Below are 21,198 nucleotides of genomic sequence, written 5' to 3'. Positions count from 1 at the left end.
AATTCTAAGGGTTCTATAAAAAACTACTTGGGGGGAAACTACTAGAACTAAAAAGTGAATTGAGCAAGGTCACAGGATTAATGACCAATATCCAAAGAGCAATTGTATTTCCATATGTTAGCAATAAACAACTGGAAAACAGAATTTTTAAAATGCTACTTGAAATACCATCCCCCCGAAATGCATATAAAATACATAAGATTAAATTTAACAGAAGATATGTAATATCTGCACACTGAAAACTATAAAAGATTGCTGAAAGAAATAAAAGAAGACTAAATACATGGAGAGATCAACTCTGTTTGTGGACTAAAAGATTTAATATTGCTTAGGTATCAATTATCTCCAAATTACACTATAGATTCAATTTAATCCCAATAAAAATCTCAGTATTTTTTGATCAAAATGGACAAGCTGATTTTAAAATTTATACGGAAATGCAAAGGATTTAGAATAACCAATATCAAGAGTAGCTGGCAAAAAAAAAGAGTAGCTGGCATTTGCTGAGAATATACCGATTTCTCTGAAGAACCTAGGGGCAGGACAGGAATAAAGACACAGACTAGAGAATGGAGTTGAGGACACGGGGAGGGGGAAGGGTAAGCTGGGACGAAGTGAGAGAGTGGCCTGGACATATATACACTACCGAATGTAAAATAGATAGTTAGTGGGAAGCAGCCGCATAGCACAGGGAGATCAGCTCTGCGCTTTGAGACCACCTAGAGGGGTGGGGTAGGGAGGGTGGGAGGGAGATACAAGAGGGAGGAGATATGGAGATATATGTATATGTATAGCAGATTCACTTTCTTATAAAGCAGAAACTAACACACCATTGTAAAGCAATTATACTCCAATAAAGATGTTAAAAAAGAGAGAGAATATACCAATTTCGAAACACAGAGCCGAAACGTGGAAATCTGCTAGTAAATGAAAGCTGTCTTAGAAGTGAATCTGGTTGAAGACAATCCACAATAAAATAATCTGTTTAGCATACAAAAAAGAACAATAGGTTGCTAGGGTACTTGGATTTTAATAATTCTGGCTCTGTCACCCTTCTATAATAGCTCAGATATTCTGCAAAATACACTCTGCAATACAGTTCAGTGAATACCTAACACCGTGTCTAGCACTGAGGGAACGGTGGATAAATATTCCATAAATGAAGTCCTCTACTACTTACACACAAAAGTGTTATATGAAGACAAAGAAGAGACACCTAAATCAGCCTGAAGAATGAGAGCAAGTTTCCACAAAAATGTCAACTGATGCTTCAAAGAATACAGCGGTGGGGGGCACACCACTCAGTGTATCTGCTCCGACCATGCCACTGAATCAACCTTCCTCTTTGCCACCCTTCTCCATCCCTACCCACCACCAAAGAGGCTATATGTATTTAGTAATTGATAAATATTATTTTTTGATGATCATAACTGAAAACAGTATATATTATTATTCGATTATTTTAATTAAAAATCAGTAGTGATGCGTTCGTTCACCTTTTCAACCTTCATTGAAAGCCTGCTGTGCTTCTGGCACTCTGCAAGGCACTGAGGTTACCATAGTCGAGAAGGCATTGTCCCTGTCGTCTAGAAAAGTGAGCTTTCAATTCCTGGCTCCAGGCTGCTGACGGAATCCTAGATGGTCAGCAGCTCGTAGACATCAGGTTGCCCCAGGTCGCAAGAGGAGCATTTCCCGCAGGCTCTAGCCCCTGGGTCTCAAGCTTGTTTTCTTCCCGCCCTGCAAAAGCATCAGCACCAAGCAAGAAGCAATTCCCGCTTCAGCCGCGAAGTGGCGGTCTGCAGCCGACCGGGCCTCGGGGTGACTTAGGCTCGAGGTTCCACTTAGGGGCGCTCTCGTCTGGCTCGCGCGCCGCACTTCTTCACAGGCGGAACCATTTGACTGTGTCCCTGGTTTCTGCGGGTTTCGTAATCAGAGGACACCCAGCGATCCGGCTTCCGTGCAGCTTCCGGTTGTTTGCTGGGCCGTGCAGCTTCCGGTTGTTTGCTGGGCCCTGCAACAAACAGGGGACGGACTCAGCTGGGCGCTTGGGGAAGAAACCGACCCCGACGAGCTGAGGTTTCCTACAGGCGTCTGCGGCCCTCTGCCCCTCCATTGACGGATCTCGGGCCTGACCCGGGCAGCGCGCCTGGTGTCCAAGGAAGGCGGGGGAGATGGTCCAGATGGAGACGCAACTGCAGAGCATTTTTGAGGAGGTGGTGGTGAGTGGAACGACCAGGGATCCAGGACGATGGCTGGGAGAGGGGGTGGCTCGCGGGCAACGACTCAAGAAACCTGGCCCGGGCAACCTCTCCTCCATCTCTTCTTTGTTGTGAAACCGTGTATGTGTGCAACGGTTGAGCAGTTCTCAAACTGCTGTCCAATTCCAAGTCTCCTTTGAAATCCACAACACCCTTTGTTACAGGCCAAGCAGGCAGGTATTGTTTGTTTCTGCGCGTTGCTGATTAAGGTGACTTGCCCTTGTTGCATTGTATTATTTTCCTCGGGCACGCCCCTCCCCCTCCCTTTTTAAAAAAACAAAATTCACGTCGTTTACTTTTTTTTTTTAACAGAAAACGGAAATTATAGAAGAGGCTTTCCCTGGGTGAGTATATGCATGGCAGATTTTTGTGTTTTTACCTGAGTGTATCTTTGTAAGATTTTATTTAGGTCTGATTTGGAGGTTTTTAAGATCCGCTATTCTGATTATGTTGAATTACCTTTTTAAAACTAGTGGCAAATAATGCTATTTTTGTTTTTTAGCATGTTTATGGACACCCCTGAAGATGAAAAAACAAAACTAATTAGCTGTCTGGGGGCCTTCAGACAGTTTTGGGGTGGTCTTTCTCAGGTGAGCTCTGCATTTTTAATACACTCAGCTGATGATTTTTGACCCTTTCTTTTTTCACATTTTCTTTGATGTTGCTGTTAAGGTCTTTCTGGAAAAGGAGAAATAAAATTGTCATCATCTTTTACTTGTCAATTCTGATTGCCATTTGTTTCAATTTGTATTCTTCCAGTAGAGAATCTGTATTGAAAAATCAGGTTGACAACAGCACAGTGAGTTGTTTTTATAAATCTCTCCCAAGTTAGATTATATAAAACCATTTTGATCCTATGCTGATTTGTTTGGTGTACTTCGAAACAGCTGTGTTAGGCAGTGTAATGGATAAAATTTTCCATTTTTAGGAACTGGAAACTGGCCCAGCATTGATACAAAGATGCCACAATAAGGATACAAAGATATAATAAAATTGAGGAAAGGAGCAGTAAAACTTAGTAACAGAGAACATTCACCAGAAAATGCAGCCTTGAAAAAGACAAAGTGTGTGATCCTTGAAGAGCTCATAGTCCAATAGTACCTTATCTTCTCATGGTGCATTTTGGTAGGAAAATGAGAACTGTTTGCACTTGAGCTGCTGGTGGTTAAGACTTGCTACTCAGACATGAATCACAGAGTTTCAATATATTCATTTTTTTAAATTTCTTTTACTTTTAATTATTTTTTTTCTTTTTCTTTCTTTATTTATTTATTTATTGGCTGCGTTGGGTCTTCATTGCTGCACGCGGACTTTCTGTAGTTGCGGCGAGCGGGGGCTACTCTTAGTCGCGGTGCGCGGGCTTCTCATTGCGGTGGCTTCTCTTGTTGCAGAGCACGGGCTCTAGGCGTGCGGCCTTCAGGAGTTGTGGCACACGCGCTCAGTAGTTCTGGCTCGTGAGCTCTAGAGTGCAGGCCCAGTAGTTGTGGCTCACGCACTTACTTGCTCCACGGCTTGTGGGATCTTCCCGGACCAGGGCTCGAACCCGTGTCCCCTGCTTTGGCAGGCGGATTCTTAGCCACTGCGCCACCAGGGAAGCACCCTAATTATTTTCTAATAGATAATATATTCATATGGTACAAAGTGCAAAGGGTTGGACCAAAAGTTGGACCCAATGATGAATCTGCCTTCCATCTTTCTTAGCTTAATTGCTTGTTTCTTTTTCTGTCTGCAAGCAGTATTCCCAGTTTATGTTTCCTTCTAGAAGTTTTTTTTTTTTAATACATTTATTTTATTTATTTATTTTTGGCTGCATTGGGTCTTCGTTGCTGCGCGCAGGGTTTCTCTAGTTGGGGTGAGCAGGGGCTACTTTGCGTTGCGGTGCGTGGGCTTCTCATTGCAGTTGCTCCTCTTGTTGCAGAGCACGAGCTCTAGGTGCACAGCCTTCAGTATATGTGGCATGCAGGCTCTAGAGCACAGGCTTAGTAGTTGTGGTGCAGGGGCTTAATTGCTCTGCAGCATGTGGGATCTTCCCCGACCAGGGCTTGAACCCGTGTCTCCTGCATTGGCAGGTGGATTCTTAACCACTGCACCACCAGGGAAGCCCCTAGAAGTGTTTTATGCATAGAATCATTTTTATAGAATGTTCATATGCCGTGTACACTGTTCATTAGCACCTTGCTTTTTTCCTCTTAATATTAAATTCTCAAAGTAATTCTACATCAATCCATTAAGAGTTACTTCTGCCTTCCTTTCTTACTTTCTTATAACAACATAATATTCTGTTATATGGCTGCACCTTCCTTTATTTAACCAGTCTCCTAAAAACTGACAGGTTGCTTCTTACCTTTTTTCGCTTTAAATAATACTATAATGAACAGTTTTATGCGTGGGACACGGAATAAATTTATAGTATTGCTGGGTCAGAGGGTATGTCTATGTGTAGTTTTTATAGAAATTGCCTAATAGCTTTCCATAAGGGTTTTACCAATTTATACTCCCGATAGCAATGTATAAGAGTATCTGTTCCCTAGAGCCTCATAGTAGAATGTTAATCTACTTTTTGATCTTTGAACTTTTTGATCTTTGCCAATCTAAAAACAGGAGCAATTTTATTTCAGTGTGGTTTTATTTTTGCATTTCTCTGAGTGATGTTGAACATCTTTATGACATACTTTAGTATTTTAATAATTCGTTAAACATTTTATGAGTTAAGACACAGCCCTTGTCTTCGAAAATTTTATATTCTAATGGAGGAGCTGGGAAGAAAATAAGTATTTCTAAATCAGCATTATATGTTCAACAGTAGAAGTGTGTATCAGGGACAGTGGTAGCACAGAGGAGCAGGACATCTTGAGGATATCCTAGAAGATAATCTGTGATTTGGGTACTACATTTTTGTATCAGATTTAAAGTTTTGCAAGTCTAGAAATTGGATATGTCATTAGATTCATAACTCATTGGGTTCTTAGGAATTAGACTCACGAAATTCTCATGAGGCTGTTGTACTAATTCATAGTGGATTTTTCCCCCAGTGACAGGAATATTTATATCTGCCATTAAGGGCACTGCTTACAATGCCGTACACAATCTTTGCTAGAGTTTTCTATTGATCATGAATATGTTAATAAAATCGTACTCTTTTTGGAGGTGCCATGTAGTAAAAATGGTGGAAGCTTATATAATTGTATGATTTTAAGCTTACTATAACTCAAGTACTAAATCTGAATTTTTTCAGTTTTTTTTTTTAGAATTTGTTTCCATCCATGAATTTGTAATGGAGTATCTCATTCATAGTCTTGATATACTCCCAGGAACTATTAGCTATTTGTTAGTTACAAAATGTAAGTTTAGACCTAAAGCATAATCATTTTCTGATTTTCCAGGAATCTCACGAACAGTGCATCCAGTGGATTGTTAAATTCATTCACGGCCAGCATAGTCCTAAAAGAATTTCTTTTCTTTATGACTGCTTAGCAATGGCAGTCGAGACTGGTCTTCTTCCACCCAGGTACGTTTAATGGTGAATATGAGCAATCTAAAGAATTTTCTTTCTTTCTTTCTTTCTTTTATAAATTTATTTATTTTATTTTATTTATTTTAGTTTTGGCTGCATTGGGTCTTTGTTACTGTGCATGGGCTTCCTCTAGTTGCGGTGAGTGGGGGCTACTCTTCGTTGCTGTGCGCGGGCTTCTCATTGCGGTGGCTTCTCTTGCTGCGGAGCACAGGCTCTAGGGCGCCCAGGCTTCAGTAGTTGTGGCACGTGGGCTCAGTAGTTGTGGCTCGCGGGCTCCATAGTTGTGGCTCACGGGCTCTGGAGCGCAGGCTCAGTAGTTGTGGTGCACGGACTTAGTTGCTCCGCAGCATGTGGGATCTTCCTGGACCAGGGCTCGAACCCGTGTCCCCTGTATTGGCAGGAGGATTCTTAACCACTGCGCCACCAGGGAAGCCCAGAATCTACTTTTTTATTAATGTTTAGAAATTGGTTGAGGGAATGAAGAAGGAAGTTGGGCTCAACAAGAAATCCTTTGTAATATCTCATTTTTAATTTCTAGGATGCAATATTCTTAGAATTGTACACTTACGGTGCTCAAAACCAGGCAGACTTTGCCTTTCAGTCCAGAGACTAAAATCACTCACGTTGATGAGCTTGTTCCAGTTAACTTTTGTTGTTTTTGTTATATTCACTAGTTTGTTTATTGTATTTTTTAGATTCTACATATAAGTGATATCATACAGTGTGTGTCTTTCTCTGTCTGACTTATTTCACTTAGCACAGTACCCTTCAAGTCCATCCATGTTGTTGCAGATGACACAGTTTCATTCTTTTTTTATTGATGAGTAGTATTCCACTGTGTGTGTGTGTGTGTGTGTGTGTGTGTGTATGGCATGTCTTTTTTATCCATTCATCTGTTGAGGGACACTTAGGTTGCTTCCATATCTTGGCAATTGTAAATAATCCTGCTATGAACATTGGGGTGCATGTATCTTTTCAGTTTAGTGTTTTTGTTTTTTTTTGGCTATATACCCAGGAGTGGAATTGCTCGGTTGGTTCCAGTTTACTTTTGCTGCTTGATGAATTACTTCAATACTTTGTGGCTTAAAACAATAATAATCCTTTTATTATTAACATTCATGATTATAGTGCTTGACTGGGCAAGTAGTATGTAGTTTTTTCTCAGGTCTCGTGACTGCAATCAGATAGTGGCTACGACTGGAGTCATGACAAAGGTTTCCCCATTCATATCTGGTGGATGATACCTGGCTGTCATCTGAGACATCAGCTGGCACTGTTGGCCAGAACCTACATGTGCCTTCTCCATGTAACCTGGACTTTCTCACAGCATAGTGGAGTCCAAGAGCAAGCATTCATAAGAGGGCTAGGCAGAAGCTTTACCACCTTGCCTTGAAAGTCATACAGCATCCCATTTGCCAGTATTAGGCCTGCCCAGGTTGAGGGGTAGAGAATGACACTGATACTTTTCATGGGAGGAGTATCAATGTCACATTTTAGAAGAGCATGTGGGATCGAAAGTCTTCTTGCAGCCATCTTGGAAAAATACAGTTTGCCACAAACTGGTAAATGGTAAATATTTAACCAATAGCTTTTGGTACATATCTTTCTAGTAAAAATATAATGTAATTAATATTATTTAGTTCTACTTTGTGTTTAGTCTTTCATATAAGTAAAAAATGTAAAATACTATACGTAATTTTTTGAAAGTGTGCTTGAGTAATATGTACCTTTATGAAAAATACTTACTGGGACTTCCCTGGTGGCACAGTGGTTAAGAATCCGCCTGCCAATACAGGGGACATGGGTTCAATCCCTGGTCTGGGAAGATCCCACATGCCATGGAGATCTAAGCCCGTGCGCCACAACTACTGAGCCCATGTGCCTTAGAGCCCGTGCTCTGCAAGAAGAGAAGCCACCGCAATGAGAAGCCTGCTCATCACAACTAGAGAAAACCCGCGCACAGCAATGAAGACCCAACGTGGCCAAAAAAAAAACCTTACTGTGGCAAATATAATATCCAGAGTACACAGACCTTGGCTATTAGAGAACTTGCAAAAATTCTGTCTTGTAATTGGAATGGGTATTCCTTTTTTCTAGGATGGTTTGTGAATCCCTGATAAACTCTGACACACTTGAATGGGAAAGAACACAGCTTTGGGCCTTAACATTTAAACTGGTTCGGAAAATAATTGGAGGAGTGGATTACAAGGTATTTTTTTCCTAATTATTCAATATAAAAAGTAATCGTTGTTAGGTGTGATTACTTTTTCAGTGTACATATCTTAATTTCACATGGGAGAAATGAAGTGGAACCATTTACAAAATCTCCTTTTTTGTTGTATCTCCTGAAGGGATTTAAAATTGTTCAGTGTTTCTCACAGCTTCTCTGCTCCCCTCCCAACATTCTTAAAAATGCAGGTGGCTGGTAAATTTCTGTGACAAGTAGGGAAGTCACCAAGCAGACTCTGGGTCCCTTCATGCCACAAATCTTAGGATGTTGGGGCCCCTTTCCAATGAAAGCACAGAGCAGGTGTGTATGGAACTGAGAAGAGATGCAGGCCTCAGCTGATGAAGGGAGCAAGTCCTGCTTCACCTTGACCTCCCTTGGACACATTTCCTTCCTTACCTGGTGTCTTCAGCACTCTGCTCTTGACCAAAAACAACAGCATACAGTCTCTAATTGTGTCTCATAATACATCTCAGGAGCTCCATAGCTGCAGAAGCTTCTCCTTCATTCAAGCCACTTTTGTTATTGTCCTTTTTGAAAGACTTGCCAATACCTGACCCTGTGCTTTATGTCTGTATTTTTGCTAATCTAAAATGACTTAACTGATAAGTATTGGCTTGAATCGTGATTTAATACAGAATTAATTCTAAGAAGCTTTTTCTGATTATTTTCTCTGTACTTTACTTCACCTTTCTTAGCATTAATATGTAGTTTTTACCTCCGTACTTATTTGTATGGTGCTTTATAATTGTTTCTAATTTCTTTCATATATATGTTTTGTCTGTCTTTTTTATAAGATAGATCACATTGTTTATACTATGGAATGAAATTTCTTCTCTATGTATCAGATTCTGCTCTGAAATAATGCAACTGGTGATAGATATGGATGACCAGTTAACAGAATGGCCTTATTCGATAAGTTTGAGGGATTAAAGTATGTGATGGATGATGAGAAAGGGGAATAAAGTTAGAATATGCAATGGGAAGGAGTAGAAAAGGTCATCTGCCAGAAAGTTTGTATTATTGTCCATGTTTTCAGAGTATTTTCAAGTTATATTCAAATATATTTCTGTCCATTAAGCTCAAATTAAACTTTTTGGACCCTCATAGTAATAGAAACTCTTCTAATGTTGTGACGGTCAAAAAAGCTTAGCAGAGTGTGGAAAGTTTAATTTTTATTTATAAGTGACTTTCTTCATTCATATTGCAAGCCATTCTTTAGAATTCTGCTTTGGAACATGACACTTCTCTTGGGTTAATGTTAGGAGGTTGAATGGTAGCTCTGGTTCAGAAAAAATCAGAAGTGTGACCTTGAGGGTAACATTTTTTTTCCAAGTGTATAACCTTGAAAACTTTAGATGTTTTAACTAGCACCGGGACGTTTTTATATTTTAACCTATGACTTTTTTGTTCTATCAGGGTGTTCGAGATCTCTTAAAAGTGATTTTGGAGAAAACCTTAACAATTCCCAATACAGTGAGCTCAGCTGTTGTACAGCAGCTTCTAGCAGCAAGAGAGGTAAACATGTCTGCAATTCATTGATCATATCCTAAAAAAAGTCTAGTTTTACATAGTTCTGTGCTTTTAAAACTTACGGTAGCTTGTAAAACGTTCCATTTCTTTACTTCTACAAAAATCGTGTTTTAAAGGTTCTATTTCACTTTCATTGTATTTCAGAGGGAAATTTTATATTTTAATTAATTCATGGTTTTTAACTATGAAAGCAACAATATTGATATTAAAGTATTTTCAACCATTTTAATATCAATGGACCACTTAGAAGATCTTTGTGCTTTGTAACTAATGTTGCAAGAATTGTTAGTCTGTTGCCTTCCTATTAGAGTCTACCAATAATTGATGCATTTTCAATGTTTCTTACTATCAGCAGTCATTTTATTATTTATTAATCTTCATTTTTAGATATTCACATATAAACAAAATTTTTATGCTACAGTTTAAGCCCAGTGAATCCATGAAGTAATATCTCTACTTCTTAATACCATAGTTCTTGTTGTTATTGCATTTAAGGGGCTTATCTGTGGGACTAGTCAAAATAATAACATCGCCCTCTTATTTTTCTTAGGTTATAGCATATATCTTGGAAAGAAATGCTTGTTTATTACCAGCATATTTTGCAGTCACAGAGATCAGGAAATTATATCCTGAGGGAAAACTTCCACACTGGGTAAATTTGATATTTTCTAAAATTTTTAATAGAAAGTCTTATTAAAAATCGTTATATTAATCTGATTTTTTGTGTGCTTATTCTTTTAATGATCACTTTATTCTTAGATAATAATGTGATTTTTTGTGTGTGCTTATTCTTTTAACACTTTATCCTTAGATAATACGTAATATGTATTTCTTTCATTTCTCTGCTGTCCTGCTGAGACAGTTTATATATTATGTGATGAAATACACATAGCTTCATCAAATAGCTAAGAACATGGTGGTATGACCTGGCTTAATTCAGGAAGAAATGAACTGGTCAGTAATTGTTTGGAAGGAAGCAAAAGAGAACTAACCTTTGAGTAATTTTATGTGCCAGGAATTGTACTAAATCTTTACATAATCTCATTTTATGTAAATGATTCTTGTATTCAGAGCAATCTTGATTTTATTTTTATACTTATTTGTCTTCTGTTTTGTTTTGTTTTGTTTCAGTTACTTGGAAACCTGGTATCAGACTTTGTGGACACCTTCAGGCCCACAGCAAGGATCAACTCCATTTGCGGTAGGATTATAATTCAAAATATACTAAATAGTACCTGGTCTTTAGTGATCTGACTGTTGAACAAAGTTGATGGCTGGTATCTTATACATGTCTTGGTGACTTGTCATTTTAGTATAACTCTAGGAGCTTAATAATATCCTTTTACTTGCTTCAGGTACTTTGTGTGTTAAGTACAGGGAAGGAAAAGCAACTGTCTGGACTGGTCTAAGCTTCAGATAGAACCATTCTAGAAGATGTGTTTCCTGGTGATTAGAGGGAACTTTTAGTAGAGCTAGTAAAGCACCATGGAATCTCTAGGCAACTGGAAGTCGCAGTAGATCTGCCCCTCGATTATCTGACTCTCTCAGCCCATTCCAATTTACACCTTTGCTCTGTATTTCATTTATTTTGTTTTCCATTTTTTCATGTTTGTTAGATTCTCAGAATTTTCTTTTAAAAATAAGCACGTGATTTGCAGTTTTTGCAGTGCTCATACATATTCCTGAATAATTTCTAGAAATCATGGTGGCCTCAGAACAGCCTGGAATATAGACATGATTTAGTCAATGATGAAGTTTTTAGCACTTTCTGTGAGTCAGGTGCTATTCTGGACACTGGAAATACAAAAACTAAACAGACACTAGACATATAATTCTTAGGCTTTTAGTTTTTGTAACTGAGTAGATATTGACATCATTTAATGAATTATGGGAGGATTGAGAAGGATGATGATGAATTTAGTTTAAGTTATGTTGAACTTGAGGTGCCTGTGGGACATCGCAGTGACAGTATTTATCAGGCATTTGGTTACATGAACTGATTGATGGTCATATACTACATCTAAGGCTTCTAGGAGCATCATGTTTAAAGTTACTCAGGTTGACCCTAGATTAAGCGTCTGTAAACTTTTTCTATAAATGGTGATATAACAAATATTTTAGGCTTTGTGGGCTATACAGTCGCTGCAACTACTCAACTCTGCCATTACAGTGCAAAAGCAACAGTGTTCCAGTACAGCTTTACAAAAACAGGCGGATTTTGTCCATGGATTGTAGCTTGCCGACCTCTGTCCCTGGACAAATGCAACATTTGTGAGCTTAGAAGGCCTGTACAAATTGGTCTTTAACCATCTGGGCTAAAAATAATCAAAGAAAATTCCCAAACTTATATCTAATTAAAACATATTTTTAACCAGTGCCTGGTTCAGCATAGATGTTCATTAAATAGTTGTAGAGCGAATGAAGGACCAGGCATTTCTATGTTCACATTTATTTAGAAACATTTTTTTGTAATGCATACAGGCCGTTGCAGCCTTCTGCCAGTTGTAAATAACTCAGGCGCCATTTGTAATTCATGGAAATTGGACCCTGCAACTCTCCGTTTTCCTTTGAAAGGCCTCTTGCCATATGATAAGGTATGTTACTAAATACGATGGAACTTTCTTGATCCGTCTAAGAGTCTTCATCCTGGAGTGTTTGATGTGTAATGCTAAACTGTCTCTTCATAGACTGAAGAAGTAAATATTTAATGAAAGATAGTTTATGGTTTATCATATGATTTCAATATCCAAGTACAGCCTGTGGTTTATGATATTGCAGGTGTCTATGTTCCAACGGTTCACTCCTGGCAAAGCACTTGGTGTTAGAAAATTGAAGTTTTTAATTGATTCCTTGTTTTCACTTTTCCTTTACAAAGCAGGGACCAAAAATGAATTTGCAGTGTCCCTATTTGTTAGATTTTTTTTCAAAGGGGAGGACAAAAGTAGAGTAGAAATTTCTCAAAGGAAAAAAATCCACAAATATCCATAAAATGAAATATGTGATATAGACATAAAGCTATAATGAAATATGACATTTATTTTATTATCTTGGGGTTTGGAGTAGTGACAGAGCAGGGTATGGGGAGGGCAAGATAGTTTTCATGTAAATGTTTTCATGTCAAAAATGACATAGACAGTGATTAGGAAACTTTTCCAAAAGTGAGGAGTGTAAAATAGTGCAACTAAAGTGACAATTCTGGGTTCTTGGCATATTAGTCAGCAAAACTTTAGAAGATGAAAAAGTGGTAAACTAAATGGAATTTGCAATCATGATAGCAGTAATAATGAAAACAGAGGAACTTATTGTGAACTTACTATGTGCCAGGCACTGTTTTAAGAGCTTACTTTGCAACAACTTTTATTCTTAACTATCATCTTAATATTTCCATTATCCAGATGATGAAACTGAGACAGTGAGTGGGGTAGTAACTTGACTAAAAGGCCCCACATTTAGGAAATAGTATAGTCAGGATTTGAACTCTTAACCCGTGTGCTATCAAGTCCTCTCCAAATTTGGAAATGATGTCTATGTTTACACTTGTAGGAGAATGATTAGAAAGATTTCTGGGGAAAAAAATCCTTTCCCTACAGTGATGCTTAAGACTTCCACGTGACTGTAGCTGAAGCCATTTCTAACTTTTCCTCTATGACCTTGGGCAAGTCCCTTCACCTCAGTTACATCATTTATCAAATGAGGGGTGGGAACAGATTAATTGTAAGCACTAAAATCCTATGATTTTTTTCCACTAGATACTGCCTACTCTGTGAAGGTAACAAGTGCCTTTAGAGGATTTTTTGATCCCAATTTCAAATTATTTGAATTAACATTAACTTTGATCTTGAAGCAATAATTTTCTTTATTTTCTTTAAAGGATCTGTTTGAACCACAGACTGCTTTGTTGAGATATGTTTTGGAGCAGCCTTATTCCAGGGATATGGTCTGCAATATGCTAGGTTTAAATAAGCAGGTACTGTACTGTGCTGGAAACCTAGTAAATTCTGCATAGAATCTGCACTATTCTTTTCTCTTTTCTTTGCTATAGCTAACTGAGCAAAACAGTTAAGAACTATTCGGTGATTTTTTTTTTTAATATATGGTTTATTAAACAATGTATTGTTCTTATCATTTATATATTGCTTTAAGAATATTTAAATTAAGAAGGAGATATTTTAAAAATTGGTTTATTTTGCATTGCTTTTTTTTCTATAAGGCCAGTTTCAAGTATACCTTTTGCCAGAGAAACCTACCCATGACGTAACCATAATTTTTGACTTTTTTTGTTGTTTGGGTGTCTATTTTTATAACCCTTGGTATTTTCAGCATGGCCTCAATTGCTGATTTTTTTTTTTTTCTTTTTGGTGTGTGTTTGTTTTTGGTGGTTTAACATGTGGGAGGGTTTGTGCTGACTCTGGGTTCCTTGAGGCTGGCCTCATAGTCACTGTTTTGTCTTTTCTTTTTTTCTTCCTTTATTTTTGTTCTGTCCTGTCTTGTCCTGCCCATCCTCCAATGCTCTAGACCTTGAACATTGCTCAGGTATGTTCACAACCTTACTGTTGTATTGTGACTAACGATACGCTGGCCGCTTTGTAGCCACTGATTCCATTTAGAGAATACATGTATGGTCGGGGCTTGAAATTGGCAGGACCATGCTGAGACCAAGGCCACTAAAATGAATTTCTTCTTGGGATATGAGAGTTGTTTTTGGTGGATTGTTTTTGTTTTTGGTTTTTGGTGTTTGTTTTTTTTTTAATATTCTTTTTTTTTTAATCAAATCAAGAGACAACACCTGGCACATGATAAAGCCTGTCACTTTTTTGATGGGTTGTTTTTCCTTCCCACTCCATTTTACTGTTTTTCATACTTTAGGGCTAAAGCTAGCCTGGTGGAATTTTCAGAGATGGAAAGATTTGTGGTGGCCTTTATCTTTCCAGACTATTAAAACATAAACAAACAACAACATCAATAAAAATACTTATGTTGCTTTGCCTAAAAACAAAAACAAATTAAAAACAAAACAAAAAAGAGAACAAAAGCACTTTAACAGAGATATGTTACTTTTAAAAGTTGGAGTGGTACGCTTTACATGGGGAAGTTTTTTTGGAAACATGGAGATTGACTAAGAAATGTCACACTCTTAGGTGACCCCACACCTGCTTGACAAACACCCTTCTTTGTCAGTCTTTGCCAGAAGTGTCCTCCTCCTGCAGTGAGCGCCTCGCAGCTGAAGTCCACCTGTGGCAGGAGGAACACGAAATGGCCAAACTTTATAAACCAAACTCTTATACAGTCCCAAGTCTGTTCCAGGACTTTTCACCTTTGAGATTTTAAGCAAAATAGTGGTTCTCATTATTTTTGTTAAAAATTTTTGAGCCCAACATATTAAAATAGACCAGCTTTTTGATTTTAAAAAGACATTCTTGTCTAGGTTATATAAAATAGCGTTGCTGTTTGCAATACTATAGTGAAGGTTGTGCCAGTGCTTCCATTTATAAAGCCCTATTTTTAAGGACATATAGCTTGGCCATAAAACTTGCTCAGTGTTGAAACTTTGCATGCCAAACCTCACCCTAGTAGCAGTATCTCTTTTATTATTTTAAGTTTTTTCTTCTGAAAAATTTACCAAGTCTCCTTGTTTGGACAAGCCTTTGTTCATGTGAAACTGAAACTGCTTCACACCACAGTATCTGACAGTTAACCTTACATAACCTGTCAATGTAACATCTTAAACACCAAGTCTTTAACTCTGATCAGCTTTCACTTGAGTTAGAGGTAAGTATTCAGTGAACCTTGAAAGAATGCTTCATGCTATGTCTTAAAACTAATTTTTGCAGTGCACTTTAAGGCATACTTGACTCAGTTTCTTTTTGCAGTTTGATGAATAAATGTACCCATGGTAATTTGAGCTGCAAGTACCTTCTTCCCCCAGATATCCTTAGCCATCCTTAGCTTTTTGCTTTTGGGGGGCAGCTCTTCTCAAACTAGAAATTGACAAAATTTAGAGAAGGGTGTTTCTGATCTGATCCTTTCAGTAACAAGTTTCAACCTAAAAAAAGTTTATGACTAAGACATAAATCCGTAAAAAATAAAGTTTATAATGGAAATGCTGACAGAACATTATTAATATTGATCTCACTGTAGTGTAAACATTGTCAAAAGTTCACAATTCATCATTAATTGTTTTGGGAGAAAACTGTAGTGAGCGCACTTGTAAGATATATGCTGCATTGACTTGGTATATTATTTTTACCACCTGGAGAGTAGGGTGGACAATGAGAGCACACTGTATAAGAAGCATATGATTAAAAATAAACAAGTTATCTCATCACATCTTTTATCATTACAGAACTATATCCTGCACTATACTTTCTTGTCCTCTCTCTAGCAATGCAATAATTTACTTAAAGCTTTGAAACCTTTTAAGAGCTGTCCATATTGCATTTTCCAGTAGGAATTGGGCTATGGTATTTTATCCTAAAATTGGTTGCATTCAGAAGGTCATAAATAGCCCAGTTCTGTGACCAGCAAGGTAGTGTTCACAGTGTAAGAATCCTGTTTTGTGTATTTGCACAAGAGTTTGTATTCTTTGTACTGAATAAGAGCATGACAAAACAGATTCACTCCTCAAGCTCTTTTGTGGTGGTATATGAACTCTGGCTGCCCTGAGACAGTGAAGTACTAGACTGATCACTCAGTTTATCCTTAAAAGGCACCATTGAAAGTGGTATTAACTGGCGTGGGACTCCAGTTCTGATTGGTAGAGAATATGATAAATGACATACGATGGGATTTTTCTTCCCAACCTGTCCTAAATAGATACTGCTTTAAAATTGATTTCTAGCACTGAAATAATGATTTTAAGTTAACTTACGCCCACCTAAGTACAATATGTTAAAATTGCACCACATAAGCAGTACCAAAACTTACATGAAAATGTCAGGAGCCACTTAATATAGGATATGCTTACTAAGACGGAAAGCCTTATCATTTGCCATTTTAAATAGTGGTGGGAAAAAATCAGGGCATGGGTGGGGCTTAATGTTAATGTTTCTGTTAATTCCTTGTGCCTGATTTTCAGCATTTACCAAAACTGAAAATTTATACAAATTTCCGATACAGTTTGAGCTGTTATGCAGAAATTGCATTGTTAAAATACTGAATTTAGATTCTTATTGTTAACACAGGCTTTAACTAAACATACATATACATATGATGTAAACTAATTCAATTTGTATGCCTATATCTTAAGACTTAAATTTATGAAAGCTTTCAGCAAGTTGTGAATAGCCATAGACATAGCATCCATTGGCTACCAGAATTATCACACCCTATGACTGATAATTAGCCTTTATTCACAGATCATTAAACTGATTTACGAATTTTCATTTCTTCCACTTTATAAAACTTATGTGGTGGAGAATCTTAATTTTAATGTAATTATCTTTTAGCAGTTGAAAACTAAAGCAAAACTTATTCTAAAGTAGTTAGTAGCACAGATCATTTTATATTCCAGACTTTTCCCTCTTTTTTTTTTTTTTTGGTATTATTAAAATTGGCGAGTAAAAAAAGGAACATGTGTAAGCTATCCCTAAACTTGGTGTGAGAACTATCCTTGGATTTAACCAAAAACATCTGGGAAATATAGAGTTCATTCTGATAGATGTTCTGCTACCCTCAGACCAACCAGTGCATTTGGTGCCATAGAGATTCCTGACTGATTTAATTGTTAACAGAAAATCTGGGGGTAGTCTTGAGTCATGGTGTATACTGAAAGCTTATCAGCTTTGACTGTAAATTTCCTAGTTGTTCTTACTTTGCCAAAATCTTAATATTTTTGGTTTTCCTCTAAATCATTAACTATATGACCATCAATCACTGCAGTCCTAAAAATATGTAGGTAAAAATCCAGTTCTCTGAAACAAATAGCTAATACTAATAAGGGAAACTCAAAAATGACCCAGGTGCTAAACACCAATTTTGTTTAGTTTATTCTTTTTTCCTGAAGCAGACTGATGGAAGACCATCATGGATGGAGGAATAGATGACAAATTGGTTCGTTTCCAACTAGCAGCAAATTCCCATCACTGAAGAAAAATTCCTACTGGAAATTCTGGCTTTACTTCTTTTCACAAATTTTTCTGACTCTTGTGTACTTTGAATGATCTCGCTCTAAATTTGTGTTGTCTGACACATTTCTTAGGTTGTTGGTGGTTGGCAGAACTAGTGAATTTCAAGCCCTGTACACAGTAGTTGTGCATGCTGATTTAAGAAATAGTTTGTAGTGTTGTCTGTTGCACTTTGCTCTGCTTCATAATGATAATTACATTTGGAGGAAAAGTACTGTAGTCCCAACTGGTGGTGTTAATATTGCTCTTCGTAAACCTGTAATGTGATTGAACTGTGATCATGGCATTGTGTTCTTGGAAAAAATATGAAACAACCATTGATGCTTACTGTTTTGGATAGATGTTTGTTTTATTTGCATGCTTTAAGAAAGTGCAGCTATATTGGAGCTTTACAAGTTTGGAGCTGGCAGAAAGCATGCAAAAGAGGGGATGCTCTTCATTATGTTTTGTTTTTTTCCAAATTTGTCCCCATTTTGCATTTTTCCCCTAAATTTAAGGAAATCATATCCCTTTTTCATGGCAAAAGACTAATAATCACATCTAAAGTTTATAGGGAAAGCATCTATGTTAGTATTGTATTCATTAGAAAGGCCTCCAACTGCCTGGCTATTAAGTCATATAACATTTTATTAAAAGTATAAAAATGGCTTAAAATATGGCTCAACATATTTCTTTTGGTAAAAGTACATTTTTTAAAATCACTTTAAAAAAGCATAAATCTTTTTGCCTCTAGAAAGGGAAGTTGCATTTTCATTTTTAGTGTTTAAACTCAATTCTTTTTCTTGTTTTAGATTTTTAAAATAGTCTAATTTAAAATTAAAGCTGCATTATGTTTGGCTTCTAAGAGGGAAGAGCAGAGATTTAACTTTGAGATCAAGTTTTTTTTTTTTGTAGAGGAAGTTTTCCTTTCAGTATCAGATCAATACCACACGTTGAAAAATAGACATTGAGTAATCTAGAAGCCATTTAGATATACCTCTGTATATAAAGTTAGTGTAAACATGTGGTGATTACTTTTAAATAAATAGATTACACACTGCTTTGTTTGCTCTCCTGTCATAGTATTTAATTCCTGGAAATCCAGGGTTTTCATATTTTGAGCTAGATTGCAAGCTTAATTCTGTTATCCCCATTTCATTTGTCTTTTAAATGATCTTTGTTCAAAAAATAAATAACAAAATTTTCTACTGTGTAGTGCCCTTTGTCATATTGGAACACTGATGTCTATAGTGAAAGTCAAAAGTTAATGGGAAGGCTGTTTTGTGTGAGACCTGAAAAATAATTTTTTATGATACTCGTCCTCTATGATAATGTAACATGATGCAGCTTTAACAGACTAAATCTAACCTTAACTTTCTAAGTTCAACTTCATTCCATGCTTCTCAGCCTCTTGTTACGATTAATGCCCATTAACTGGTAACTTCTGAAACTAACCGGGAGGCTTTTGGAATACTGTATTTAATCTCTGCCCTACAGCACAAGCAGCGCTGCCCTGTGCTGGAGGACCAGTTGGTGGATCTGGTGGTTTATGCCATGGAGCGATCGGAGACCGAGGAGAAGTTTGATGATGGGGGAACAAGCCAACTCCTCTGGCAGCATCTCTCGAGTCAGCTCATTTTCTTTGTGCTTTTCCAGTTTGCAAGTTTTCCACATATGGTCCTTTCTCTTCATCAGAAGGTAAGTACCACACCCTTTGTCAGAGCCACTTTACCTGTTGATTAGTATGTTTTAGACTGGTGTGGATGTTACCTAGTGAACGGAAGTTCCGAGCTCTGATTTCTGTTTTGTTCAGTGCCTTTATGGTTTCTTAACTTCTCATTTTCTTGTCACCATAAAAACTGCATTCACTTATTCATTCCACATATTCACAGTGCAAGGACAAGGAGATACAAAATGAAAAGGCACTAGTATAGTACCCTCAAAGAGCTCTTTACCGGTGGGAAGATATAAGTATAAACAATTTGATTATAATATTATAGTTCACATAATGGAAGCATGTTTCCTTGTGATAGGAATGAGAGAATAGTCCCTATTAAAGACATCAGGAATGGCTTTCTCAAAGGGCTCTTGAAACTATTACTTGAAAGGCAAGTAGAAATTTGCCAAGAGGAAAGTGTTTCCATAACAATAAGATGGTCATTTGGAAAGGGACAAAAGTGTGTGATAGCTGGAAAGAAAAATGTAAAAGGGAAAGTGTTGGTGAGATGAAGAAAGCAGGAAGGTAAGGCCAGACATGGAGAACTTTATATGACCCTGTGTTTGTTCTGAGTTAAATTTACTTTGGGAAGCAAATGAGGAAGGGAATGACATCATCATATACAAGTTGGAAAAATTACTGCTAATGACCACATGTAGGAAGACAGTGATGTAGAGATGGATGGAGCCAAAATCAGAAGCAAAGAAATTAGTAAGGGAGCTGTTGCAGTGGTCTGGGTGAGAGATGCTGAAGACCTAAACCAGGACAGAGAGGAGGAGCCAGAAACCCGGTATGCTGGGAGGTGAATACGACTTGGTGACGATAGGTGACAGGGAGTAACAGGAATCTAGGATCACTCACTGGTGTCTGCCTAGACAGGTGAATGGAAGAGTACAACAATGAATCCGAAACAGGGAATACGAGTGGAAGAGTAAGTTGTGGAAAGGGTTGGTTTTAGGCATAAGGCTTTGGACACATTGAATGGGAATAAAATAGTGTTGTTGTATCTATAACATCTTGATAGTCTAGATTATTTGGGGGAAATATTTTCATAAGAGTTGTTAAAATCCTTTCAACCACCACTTACCCACCACCCCGATCACCACCACTGGTTTCTGTTATAATCTACAGGAAACCAGGAAAAGTGTGTTGGATAACCAGTCCTTGAGGACTAAAAACAATAAATTTCATCCTTTTGGTACAATAAAGTACTCCTTGTGTTTTGATGAAATATTTTTCATAATATTCGCAAATTAAACTTGATTCTCATGCATACATTATTGACTTAATCATGTTTTAAAACATTTAATTTTTGATATGCATAGTTGTTTTGGAGGTCAGGGAGAAAACATATAATATTAAAATAATTTAAAAGGCTTTGCTGGGTGCGCCTTGAGTGGAGAACAAGTAATTAGTAAATGTAAAAGTTAGATGCTATAAATCACAGCAAGATCCTTTTTGACCCACCTCCTAGAGAAATGGAAATAAAAACAAAAATAGACAAATGGGACCTAATGAAACTTCAAAGCTTTTGCACAGCAAAGGAAACCATAAACAAGACCAAAAGACAACCCTCAGAATGGGAGAAAATATTTGCTAATGAAGCAACTGACAAAGGATTAATCTCCAAAATTTATAAGCAGCTCACGCAGCTCAATAACAAAAAACCCAATCCAAAAATGGGCAGAAGACCTAAATAGACATTTCCCCAAAGAAGATATACAGACTGCCAACAAACACATGAAAGAATGCTCAACATCATTAATCATTAGAGAAATGCAAATCAAAACTACAATGAGATATCATCTCACACCAGTCAGAATGGCCATCATCAAAAAATCTAGAAA

General features: G+C 37.3%; 1 protein-coding gene across 2 annotated transcripts in view; it reads left to right on the top strand.

Moving 5' to 3' along the window:
• The first annotated feature begins 2,010 nt into the window (after positions 1-2,010).
• MED23 (mediator complex subunit 23) overlaps positions 2,011-21,198 on the top strand; it is a 42,048-nt gene continuing 22,860 nt past the window's right edge. The window contains exons 1-12 of one of the 2 annotated variants that reach the window (XM_029223402.1): positions 2,011-2,219; positions 2,571-2,602; positions 2,761-2,848; positions 5,642-5,766; positions 7,870-7,981; positions 9,419-9,517; positions 10,083-10,184; positions 10,664-10,733; positions 12,014-12,126; positions 13,404-13,499; positions 14,048-14,065; positions 19,132-19,332. In XM_029223402.1, the coding sequence (XP_029079235.1) occupies positions 2,172-2,219; positions 2,571-2,602; positions 2,761-2,848; positions 5,642-5,766; positions 7,870-7,981; positions 9,419-9,517; positions 10,083-10,184; positions 10,664-10,733; positions 12,014-12,126; positions 13,404-13,499; positions 14,048-14,065; positions 19,132-19,332 (1,104 nt within the window). In that variant the 5' untranslated portion in view covers positions 2,011-2,171. The remainder of the gene's footprint in view (positions 2,220-2,570; positions 2,603-2,760; positions 2,849-5,641; positions 5,767-7,869; positions 7,982-9,418; positions 9,518-10,082; positions 10,185-10,663; positions 10,734-12,013; positions 12,127-13,403; positions 13,500-14,047; positions 14,066-19,131; positions 19,333-21,198) is intronic. The other variant, XM_029223403.1, reaches the window with a different exon arrangement.

Source organism: Monodon monoceros, unplaced genomic scaffold (assembly GCF_005190385.1).
Source record: "Monodon monoceros isolate NGI ecotype Baffin Bay Population unplaced genomic scaffold, NGI_Narwhal_1 Super_Scaffold_15, whole genome shotgun sequence".
Classification (NCBI taxonomy): Eukaryota; Metazoa; Chordata; class Mammalia; order Artiodactyla; family Monodontidae; genus Monodon; species Monodon monoceros.
Note: the sequence above shows the minus strand (reverse complement) of the source record. Positions and strands in the feature narration are given on the sequence as shown.